Here is a 12,922-nt window from a genome sequence, read left to right on the forward strand (position 1 = left end):
CAAGACCAAATATCAGCACCAACCTAGAATTATTATCTTCCTAATCTAAGATGTCTAAAAGCCAGTGTAAAAACACAATCAGTAACATCCAGAATAATATGTCACCACTACCGCTCAGCAACCATGATATTGCAGGTCCTGAATATTTCACCATAGCTGAGGCACAAGGAAAAAGTCCTGAATATAGCTTGTATGAATATGATAGTTGTCTTTTAAAGGAAATGAGTATATCACTTAAACAAATGTATGAAATCACAACGAAACAGTGGAAAGAAATGAATTAAACTGACTTACATCTGAGTAAAAATAGAATCAATTTATAATTGATTCTAAATTTACAAATACGAGTTGAAGGAAATCTCAAAAGGAAAATTTTAAGAATTCAAAAACGTATCTCAGAAGCAGATTCACTAACAAGTAAAATATTTATAAGCCTTTAGTTGTTGAAGGTATGATAGAAGAAATAAATAAATTAAAGAAAAATTTATAGAGAAAACCTTGGTCCATAAAATTCAGAAAATCAGGGTCACAAGAATGAAAGGGCCAGGTCAATAAATAGTAGGCATAGAAGAAAAAGAGTAAACCCAGGTCAAAACACAGAAAATATTTTCAACAAAATCATAGAAAAATACTAACATGAAAAAGAGATGCCTATCAAAGTTCATGAAACATATAGAACACAAAGTAGTTTGGAAGAGAAAAGAAACTCCTCTGAGCACATAATAATCAAAACATCAAGTCTATAGGACACTTTATGAAAGGATGTACAAGGGCTAGGATTGGGGAATCATGTGGGAAAGGGAAAGAGAGAGGGGGTTATTGAAGGGAGTACAGAGAGAGACGGGTGAAATTAAGACGTATTTGAGAAGAAGTATTGAAATCTAGTACAACAAAAACTTCTAATTTTTTTTCATATATGAATGTGATCAAAGTGAAATCACCAAATAATAGGTATCTCATGTCACAAAGAAAGAATGAAAAATTCCAACACTAGGATTAGGTTACATTTAATTGAGTTGGCCAAATGAACCACATGGGAATCCCTATCACATAACTCAGACACTTCCTAAGAGCTTAAGTTGCTCTCCACAAACTGACAGCAAGTACCCCTTGCTGAAGGCAACACCTAAACAAATTACTGAGTGTGAAGATGACAAGCTGGTCCCTACAGAGAACCTACATGCTTACATCCTTGTGTCTTAGTACAGAAAGGCACTCTGCATGTGCCACAAAGAGAAATGTAAACAGCAAGCTAGACACAAGTCTTTCTGTCTATAGTGGTTTACTACTTGTGAGATAAATTAGGTCAATGGTTGCTCAAAGCTTATAGGAATAATAATCCAATAAGTTATTTGACATAAGTCCTATTGACTGAGATGGAGCCCACATCCTAAACTGCTTTGGTGAACAAGGACCTGAGACTTAGTAGCTCAGGTGCCTATGGGGAAACCAAATAATGGTCTTACAAAGGAAAAAAAAGTGGTAAAATGACTCCTAATTATATTCTGCTACATGCAGAGAACAGTGCAATGTTTACATGTTATAAGAGAAGCTTCCTCTTGCATCAAATGGGGACAAATTTAGAAACTTTCAGCCATATATTATAGAGAGTGAGATACACTCAGTGGATGTCTCCATCAAATCCCTCCTTTCAAAGCTCAGTGTACCCTGCCGAAAAAGTGGCTGAAGGGCATTAAAAGCAAGAGGAGCTTGAGAGCACCAGCAGATATGAGCCCTCAGAAAATGAAGCAGAGCTTGCGTGGTTCTTTGTCATATATTCTGTGTCTATATCAATGCCTCCAGTTTAGTGTTTTCATGAGATTCCTGAGTGAGTGAATGTGTTATGCTCCTTGGGCTTTCAATGGGATTCTTTGCCTTTTGTTCATTTGACTTATCTAACTTTGATGTGATAGTTTTTGCTTTATCACACATTATTTGGCTTAAACTTATACAGCATTTTTCACACTTTGAGGAAGTCAGGAGAAGTTAAATAGCACAGGAACATAGTGGCTAGTGCTGATGCTGTGGAAATAGAGGCATGCTGCTTACTGTCTTGTTCACCATGTAAAATGCAGCCTGTTTCCTGATAGAAGCCAAGGATGGCAATTCCCACAAGGAAATGTTTCCTCTACCTTGAATCAATGATTAAGAAAGTGCCCTGTGGGCAGCAGCTGCTGCAGCAGCAGCTTGTTCAGTGGCAGGGCCTCCATCTGTGGAACCTAGGCGACAGGGTCCTGGCAGGCCCTGTGCCTGGTACCACTGACCATCGCTGGCCAGCCAGGCTGCAAGAGTTACAGCGATTTTCACTGCACTGAAGCCACATCAGAACTCGGCCTCCCGCCAGTCAGTTATGAGAGGCTCTCTACCATCTTGGCTCTCAGACACCAGAGAGAACCGACAGCCCGAGGTACACAGACTTAGCCCGAAGTCAACATCGTGGGGATCAAAGCCTGAGAGGCATTGGCCTGCACCCAGGCCCTGAGTTGTGTGGGGGTTATTGGTGTGCCAGCCTGGCCAGGAGATTGTTTGCCTTGCAGTCTGTCCAGGCACTTACAGGAAGCACATGCCGCCATTTTGGCTATGGGATGCCAGAGAGTTCTAGCAGACAAAGCCAGCTAACAGTCATAGCCCGAGGCTAACATCACATGAGTCTAAGCCTGATAGGTATTGGACTGCACCCAGGCCCTGGACTGTCCGGTGGGCCATCTGTGTGCTAACCCAGCCAGGAGGTTGTCAGCCTGGCAGACTGTCCCAGGACTTGCAGAGGGTGCACACAGCACCATCTTGGCTACATGGCAGAACCAGTTAGCAGTCATAGCCTGAGGCAAAAAAGAAAGGTCAAGTAACATATCAAGGAAGACCTATCAGAATCACACCAGATTTCTCATCAGAGGCCATGAAAGCTAGAACATCCTAGGTGGATCTCATGCAGACTCTAAGAGAACACAAATGCCAGCAAAGATTAATATACCCAACAAAACTCTCAATCACCATAGATGGAGAAACCAAGATATTCCATGACAAAACCAAATTTACACATTATCTTTCGACAAACCCAGCCCTACAAAGAATAATAGGAGGAAAACTCCAATACAAGGAGGGAAACTACACCTGGAAAAAGCAAGATAGTAACCTTCCTTCATCAAACCCAAAAGAAGATAACCACTCAAATATAAAAATAACATCAAAAATGACAGGAAGTAATAATCACTATTCCTTAATATCTCTTAACATCAATGGATTCAATTCCCCAATAAAAAGACATAGACTAACAGACTGGATAAGGAAACAGGACCCTACAATCAGTGCTTACGGGAAACACACCTCAGTGTCGAAGACAAAAACTATCTTAGAGTAAAAGGCTGGAAGACAGTTTTACAAGCCAATGGTCTTAGGAAACAAGCCGGAGTAGCCATTCTAATATCAGATAGAATTGAAATTCAACCTAAAATCATCAAAAGAGACACAGAAGGACACTTCTTGCGGGTCAAAGGAAAAATCCACCAAGAAGAAATCTCAATTCTGAACATCTATGTGCCAAAGGCAAGGACACCCTCATTTGTAAAAGAAACTTTACTAAAGCTCAAAGCACACATTGCACCTAACACAATAATTGTGGTTGACTTCAACATTCCACTATCCTCAATGGACTGATCAGGAAAACAGAAACTAAACAGGGACACAGTAAAACGAGTTGAAGCTTTGGACCAATTAGATTTGACTGATATTTATAAACCATTTCACCCTAAAGCAAAAGAATATACCCTTTTCTCAGCACCTCATTGTACCTGCTCCAAAATCAACCATATAATTTGTCACAAGAAAGACCTCAATAAATATAAGAAAATCGAAATAATCCCATGCCTCCTATGAGATCACTATGGACAAAGAGTGGTCTTCAATAGCAACAAAAACAACAGAAAGCCCACATACACACTGAGGTTGAACAATAATCTACTCAATGACACCTTTGCCAAAGAAGAAATAAAGAAAGAAACCAGAGACTTTTTAGAATTTAATGAAAATGAAGGGACAACATACCCCAACCTTTGGGACAAAATGAACGCAGTACTAATAGGAAAACTCATAGCCCCGAGTGCCTCCAAAAAGAAACGGGAGAGAGCACACACTAGCAGCTTAATGGCACACGTGAAAGCCCTGGAACAAAAAGAAGCTAATTCACCCAGGAGGAGTAGAAGACAGGAAATCATCAAACTCAGGGCTGAAATCAATCAAGTGGAAACAAAGAGAACCATACAAAGAGTCAACGAATCTAGGAGCTGGTTCTTTGAGAAAATCAACAAGACAGATAAACCCTTAGCCAGACTGACCAAAGGGCACAGAGAACGTATCAAAATTAGCAAAATTAGAAATAAAAAGGGGAATATAAAAACAGAAACTGAGGAAATTTGAGAAATCATCAAATCCTACTACAAAAGCCTATAGTCAGCATAACTGGAGAATCTGGAGGAAATGGACAATTTCCTAGACAGATACGAAATACCAAAATTAAATCAGGACCAAATAGATCATCTAAACAGTCCCATAATCCCTAAAGAAATAGAAGGGGTCATAGAAAGTCTTCCAACCAAAAAAAGCACAGGATCAGATGGTTTCAGTGCAGAATTCTACCAGATCTACAAAGAAGACTTAACACCAATCCTCTTCAAACTATTCCACAAAATAGAAATGAAAGGAACACTACCCAACTCCTTCTATGAAGCCACAATTATGCTGATACCAAAACCACACAACGATCCAACAAAGAAAGAGGACTTCAGACCGATTTCCCATATGAACATTGATGCAAAAATACTCAATAAAATTCTTGCCAACCGAATCCAAGAACACATAAAAATGATCATCCACCATGATCAAGTATGCATTATCCCTGGGATGCAGGGATGGTTAAATATATGGCAATCCATCAATGAAATCCACCACATAAACAAACTCAAAGAGATAAAACCACATAGTCATTTCATTGAATGCTGAAAAAGCATTTGGTAAAATTCAGCATCCTTTCATGCTTAAAGTCTGGAAAGAACAGGAATTTAAGGCCCATACCTAAACATAGCAAAAGCAATATACAGCAAGCCGGTAGCCAATATCAAACTAAATAGAGAGAAACTTGAAGCAATCCCACTAAAATCACGGACTAGACAAGGCTGCCCCCTCTCTCTTTATCGTTTCAATATTGTACTTGAAGTGCTAGCTCAGGCAATTAGACAACATAAGGAGGTCAAAAGGATACAAATTGGAAACAAAGAAGTCAAACTATCACTATTTGCAGATGATATGATACTCTAAGTGACCCAAAAAACTCCACTAGAGAACTTGTAAAGGTGATAAACAACTTCAGCAAAGTGACAGGTTATAAAATCAATTTAAACAAACCAGTAGCCTTCCTATACTCAAATGATAAACAGGCTGAGAAATAAATTAGGGAAATGACACCCTCCAAAATAGCCACAAACAGTATAAAGGACCTTGGTGTAACTCTGACCAAACAATTGAAAGATCTGTATCACTAGAACTTCAAGACTCTGAAGAAGGACATGTAAGAAGACCTCAGAAAATGGAAAAATCTCCCATGCTCATGGTTTGGCAGGATTAATATAGTTAAAATGGACATTTTGCCAAAAGCAATATACAGATTCAACACAATACCCATCAAAATCCCAATTTAGTTCTTCATAGAGTAAGAAAGAGCAATTCTCAAATTCATCTGGAATAACAAAAAACCCAGGATAGCTAAAACTATTCTCAACACAAAAGAAATTCTGGGGGAAATCAATATCCCGGTCCTCAAGCAATACTACAGAGCAATAGTGTTAAAAACTGCATGGTATTGGTACAGAGACAGACAGGTGGATCAATGGAATAGGATTGAAGATCCAGAAATGAACCTACACACCTATAGCCACTTGATCCTCGACAAAGGAGTTGAAAACATCCACTGGAAAAAGATAGCCTTTTCAACAAATGGTGCTGGTTCAACTGGAGGTCAGCATGCAGAAGAATGAGAATTGATCCATCCTTATCTCCTTGTACTAAGCTCAACTCCAAATGGATAAAGGACCTCCACATAAACCAGACACTCTGAAGCTAATAGAAAAGAAACTGGGGAAGACCCTTGAGGACATTGGTACAGTGGGAAAGTTCCTGAACAGAACACTAATAACATATGCTCTAAGATCAAGAATAGACAAATGGGACCTCATAAAATTACAAAGTTTCTGTAAGACAAAGGACACCATCAAAAGGACAAATCGGTAACCAACAAATTGGGAAAAGATCTTCACCAACTCTATATCTGATAGAGGGCTAATATCCAATATATACAAAGAACTCAAGAAGTTAGACCCGAGAAAGCCAAATAACCCTATTAAAAATGGGGTACAGAGCTAATCAAAGAGTTTTCACCTGAAGAACTTCAGATAGCTGAGAAGCATCTTAAAAAATGCTCAACTTCATTAGTCATCAGGGAAATGCAAATCAAAACAACCCTGAGATTTCACCTTATACCAGTCAGAATGGCTAAGATTAAAAACTCAGGAGACAGCAGGTGTTGGCGAGGATGTGGAGAAAGAGGGACACTCCTCCACTGCTGGTGGGGTTGCAAATTGTTACAACCACTCCTGAAACCAATCTGGTGTTTCCTCAGAAAATTGGGCATGCCACTTCCAGAGGATCCTGCTATATCACTCCTGGGCATATACCCAGAGGATTCCCCAGCAGGTAATAAGGATATGTGCTCCACTATGTTCATAGTAGCCATATTTATAATAGCCAGAACCTGGAAAAAAACCCAGATATCCCTCAACAGAAAAATCGATGCAAAAATATGTTATATATATATATATATATATATATATATATATATATATATATATATATATATATATATACACACACACACACACACACAATGGAGTACTATTCAGCCATTAGAAACAATGAATTCATGCAATTCTTAGACAAATTGATGGAGTTGGAGACCATCCTACTAAGTGAAGTAACCCAGTCTGAAAAGATAAATCATGATATGCACTCACTAATAAGCCTAGAAAATTGGAATACCCAAAACATAATCCACACAACAAATGATGTACATTAAGAATGGAGGAGTGGCCTGGTTCTCGAAAGACTCAGTGTAACAGTATAGGGCAAAAGTAGAACAGGGATGTTGGAAGGGGTGTATGGGAGAACAGGGGGAAGGAAGAGGACTTATGGGACTTTCGGGGAGTGGGGAGGCCAGAAAAGGGGAAATCATTTGAAATGTAATTAAAAAAATATATCGAATAAAAAAAGAAACATCAAAAAAAGAAAAAAGAAAGGCAAGAAAGAAATGAAAAAAAGTGCCTTGCAGGTTTCCCTACAGCCTGACCTGATGGAGGCATTTCCATAATTAAAGTTCCCTCCACTCAAGTGTTTCTAGCTTGTTACAGGTTGATACACAACTATCCAGCACATTATTTTATATTGCATTCTATTATATTTTCTTTCCTTGATTTGGGAGGCATGTCATTGGATTATATTTTTTTTTGAGGAAAAACTTCCAAGTTTGGTGGGTAAGGAGGTATAGAAGTTCTGGTAGGCTTCAGGGAGAGGGTGAATATGATCAATATACATTCACATTAGAAAGTATTTTAGTTAATAAAATATAATTACTAAAAATTTAAAATAAACAAAAAAATCATAGTTCTCAGTAACATTCCTCAATTCCAGGGTCTAGTTCTTGACTGAGTGGTGACTGTAAGACTGATGCTCACCTTTTTCATATCTTCATAGTACAGTACCAAGAAGTTATCACATTCTCTCATGGATAGCCAGCCACGGACGTGCTCAAACCATGATCCAAATAAGACTGTGTGCAGGGAGAAGTGAAGTATCAATTACAAAGCACTAAAACAGGGTCTGCTTAAAATTCTTCACTTTCTGAAAGCAGCATCAGAAAACTTCACTAAGAAACATCTAACTAGTCTGTATTCATAGCATTAAATATGCTGTTTGAGGCAAATATACAAATAGAGAATTGATTACATCAAGCTCATTAACAAATTCACTACCACACAGAATTACTACTGATACCATGAGGAGATACTACAACCAAGTTGCAAGGACAGAGATATGTGCTCGGGGGAAATCTATCACATCAACCTATGGTTGGGGCTGTGATATTTCCAAACTAGGGTTCCTACTGTAATTTTACTTAATAGTCATATTGTCAAACTACCTTCTAAATATTTGTATTCACACCCATGGATCTGTGCCCTTCTTTAACCTTTGTTGGATATTATTTTTTGCAGCTGGCTTTAGTTAATTCAGAGACTCATCGGTGATCAAAATGTGCAGCTTTATTGTGAGTGCTCAGTCATTGATCTGATTTATATCATCCCTTATCGAACACTCAGGGAATATCATGGAACAGGAAGTAGAAAGGAGAGGCTATAGAATGGGTGAAGTGCTTTGAAATTGTCCTCTGTGAATATTGTCCCCTGAACATGATTTAGCAGTTGTACAAGTGTGTTCATATCATCAATGGCTGCCTGTAGAAAAACTGCATAATGCTTGTTAATATTCCAGGATGAATGGTGGGGGGGGGGTTATTCTGGGTCCCTATTCCTCATTGAAGATATATTTGCAGTTGATGACAGCTAGATGAGAAAAACGTCCACACCCCATTGGTTTAGTAGCACTCTTACGTTTCTAATGGCTGCATGGATGTTCCCAATTCCATGCACATATGAGCATCACAAAATAGCCCCAAAGGATGGTATTTATTTTGAAAAAGGTTAAGTTGTGTTATCTATATACTGTGGAATGTATACTGTGTTTGAGTACACACTTGCAAATCCAGTACAATATGGCATACTATATTTAATTTTTACAGTATCAAAGAATGGAAATATTACATAAAATACAATAAATTATGAAAAATAAATCAAGCACAAACACATGACATAGGAAGATGTAATGCTTTTCTAAATTAAATTCTCAAAGCAGATAATTCAGGAAGAAGTAATTAATATGTGGTGCTAATCCATTTTAGTTCTGAAGTCACCAGTATCAAAACCTAAGTCCTATTTCAAGGGGTTTTTAAAAAATCCTTGAGTAGTTTCTCAGTGTCACCCAACATCAGAAAAGCTTTTCTATGTAGTGAACTGTGATTAATTCAAAGACCCACAGCTCTTATAGGTGCACACAATAAGAGACTCTGGAGTGGTGATCACTAAATGGGACTTCTATATTAAACCCTTTTCTCCAAATTTCAGGGATTTTTGGATGTTTATAGGATATGTTATAGAGGCAGTGGTAGTTGATGACTTTACCAAAACAATATTTTCTGGACACTTCATGGAAGTTGGAATTATAAACTCATCACTTGGGACACTATGTGTAAGATCTATACAAGCTTAAGGCAGACTAAGTCCCAGCATAGAGAAAGAGGTTGGTCATATTGTGCTAACTTTGAGGAACTATTAGTGACTTTTAGCTTCCTGAATAGAGTAAGATTACTTTATGAGTGTTTATCCAACTACACTGAATATTCATGCTCCCCACAATGCATCACTAGGAATCGATGCTTTTAAAATGTGATAGATCTCTGAGCGTGGATCCTGCAAGGAGATTGATGCTGTCATTGGAGTGCTTTCACCCCTGGGTTTGGAGGTGAGCTTTCCATATTCTCTATAATTGGCCTGAGCAAGACCACAGAAGAACTCACAGGGCATGGGAACAGTAGAGCAACTGGACCAGGATCCCATTGGTCAGCATCTGCATCTGGGAACTGGGGCTATTCAACAGCCTGTTGTACACAGGACTTGCCAGGAGTGATCTGGTTTTCCAGGAGTTCTAACACAGGGTCACAGACCCACAGGAGGCACAAACCCAAGCCAGAGATAGCAAGACCAACTAAGACTAGGGATAACCAGATAGTGAAAAGTCAGGAAAAGAGCCTTACCAACAAAAACCAAGGCTACTTGGCATGATCAGAACACAGTGCTCCCATTACAGCTAGTACTGGTTAACACAACACACCAGAAAAGCAACATGTGGATTTAACATCACATCTCATGATGCTGATGAGGGTCTTAAGAAGGATAAAAATAACTCCCTTAAAGAAATACGGCAGAATACGGTTAATAAGGTAGAAGTCCTTAAAGAGGAAACACAAAATCCCTTATAGAATTACAAGATAACACAACCAAACAGGTGAAGGAATTGAACAAAACCATCCAGGATCTAACAATGGAAGTAGAAATAATAAAGAAATCACAAAGGGAGACAACTCTGGAGATAGAAAACCTAATAAAGATCATGAGTCATAGATGCAAGCATTACTAAAAATATGCAAGAGATAGAAGAGAGAATCTAAGATAGAGAAGATACCATATAAAACATTGGCACAACAGTGAGAGAAAATGTGAAATGCCAAAGGCTCCTAACCCAAAACATCCAGAAAATTTAGTACTGAAGGAGAAGACCTAATCTAAAGTAATAGGTACAGAAGAAAGCAGATTCCCAATATAAATTACCAGCAAATATCTTCAACAAAATTATAGAGGAAAACTTCCTTAACCTAAAGAAAGAGATACTCCCATCCAAGAACTAACCAGGCCCGACCATGCTTAGCTTTTGGGATCAGACAAGATCGGGCTTATTCAGGATGGTATGGCCATATCAGAGTTACACCGGATTTCTTGCCATAGTCCATGAAAGCCAGAAGAGCCTGGGCAGAAGTCAGGCAGACCCTAAAAGAAAACAAGTGTCAACCCAAACTGCTATATCCAGCAAATCTCTCCATAAATGGAGAAACCAAGGTTTTTCACGACAAAACAAATTTACACAGTATCTTTGCACAAATCCAGCCCTTGAAAGGATAATGAATGGAAAACTCCAACAAAGCAGGGGAAACTACACACAAGAAAAAGCAAGAAAGTAATCTTCTTTCAACAAACCCAAAAGATAATAACCATACAAACATAAAAATTACTTCAGAAACAGCAAGAAGCAACAATCACTATTCCTTAATATCTTTTAACATCAGTGGACTCAATTCCCCAATAAAAAGACATAGACTAGCAGACTGGATTCTTAAACAAGACCCAACATTTTGCTGTATACAGGAAACACATCTCAGTGTCAAAGACAAACACAACCTAAGAGTAAAAGGCTGGAAAACAGTTCTCCATGCAAATGGTCCCAGAAAACAAGCTGGAGAAGACATTCTAATATCAGATAGACTTTCAACCAAAAGTTATCAGAAAAGATACAGAAGGCCACCTTATACTCATCAAAGGAAAAATCTACCAGGAAGAACTCTCAATTTTGAATATATATGCCCCAAATACAAGGGCACCTGCATTCATAAAGGAAACCTTACTAAATCTTAAAGCATACATTGTACCCCACACAATAATTGTGGGGGACATAAACACCCCACTCTCTTCAATGGACAGATCAGGGAAACACAAACTAAATGGAGTCACAGTGACACTAACAGAAGTCTTGGACCAAATGGACTTAATAGATATCTATAGAACATTTCATCCTAAATCAAAAGATTATACCTTCTTCTCAGCACCTCATGGTGCCTTCTCCAAAACTGGCCATATAATTGGTCACAAAACAGACCTCAAAAGATATGAGACCGTCGAACTAATTCCATGCCTCCTATCAGATAACTATGGAATAAGGCTTGTCTTCAATAACAACAAAAACAACAAAAAGCCCACATACACATGGAAGATGAACAATTCTCTACTCAATGATAAATTGGTCAAGGAAGAAAGAAGGAAAGATATCAAAGACGTATTAAAATTTAATCAAAATGAAGGCACAACAAACCCAAAATTATGGGACACAATAAAAGCAGGGCTAAAGGAAAACTCATAGCTCCAAGTGCCTCCCAAAAGAAGCTTGAGAGACCATACACTAGCAGTTTAACAGAACACCTGAAAGTTTTAGAACAAAAAGAAGCAAGTACATCCAAGAGGAGTAGAAGGCAGGAAATCATGAAACTCAGGGCTGAAATCAACAAAGTTGAAACAAAAAGAACTATACAATGAATCAATAAAATTAGGAGCAGGTTATTTTTGAAAATCAACAAGATAGATAAACCTTTAACCAGACTAACCAGAGACAGTACCCAAATTAACAAAATCAAAAATGAAAAGGCTGAAATAGCAACAGAAACAGAGGAAAACCAAAAAAATATATCCTACTATGAAAGCCTATACTCAACAAAATTGGAAAATCTGGGTGAAGTGGATAATTTCCTAGGCAGATACCAATTACCAAAATTTAATCAGGATCAGATAAACCATCTAAATGGTCCCATAACCGCTAAGGAAATAGAAGTGTTCACTGACAGTCTCCCCACCAAAAAAAAAGCACAGGAGTAGATGGCTTTAGTGCAGAATTATATCAGACATTCAAAGGAGCCTTAATGCCAGTACTCCTCAAACTATTCCACAAGATAGAAACAGAAGGATTATTACCCAACTTCTTCTATGAAGCCACAATTTCACTGATACCGAAACCACACAAAGATTCAACAAAAAAGAGATCCTTAGACAAAATTCCCTTATGAATATTGATGTAAAAATATTCAATAAAATTCTTGTCCACTGAATCCAAGAACACATCAAATCTATCATTCACCATAATCAAGTAGGCTTCAGCCCAGCGATGCAGGGATAGTTCAATATATGGAAATCCATCAATGTAATCCACTATATAAACAAACTCAAAGAAAAATACCTCATGGTCATTTAATAAGATGCTGAAAAAGCATTTTACAAAATTCAGCATCCTTTCATGTTAAAGGTCTTGGAAAGAACAGAGTTGGAGGCCCATACCTAAACATAGTAAAAGCAATATGCAGCAAACCAGTAGCCCAAATCAAACTAAATGG

General features: G+C 38.1%; 1 protein-coding gene across 1 annotated transcript in view; it reads right to left on the reverse strand.

Moving 5' to 3' along the window:
• Nucleotides 1-12,922, reverse strand: part of LOC127674798 (bile salt sulfotransferase 2-like) — a 41,266-nt gene that overhangs the window by 9,110 nt on the left and 19,234 nt on the right. The window contains exon 5 of the mRNA XM_052170526.1: nt 7,776-7,870. Coding sequence (XP_052026486.1) covers nt 7,776-7,870 — 95 coding nt within the window. The remainder of the gene's footprint in view (nt 1-7,775; nt 7,871-12,922) is intronic.

Source organism: Apodemus sylvaticus, chromosome 1, assembly GCF_947179515.1.
Source record: "Apodemus sylvaticus chromosome 1, mApoSyl1.1, whole genome shotgun sequence".
In the NCBI taxonomy this organism is placed as follows: Eukaryota; Metazoa; Chordata; class Mammalia; order Rodentia; family Muridae; genus Apodemus; species Apodemus sylvaticus.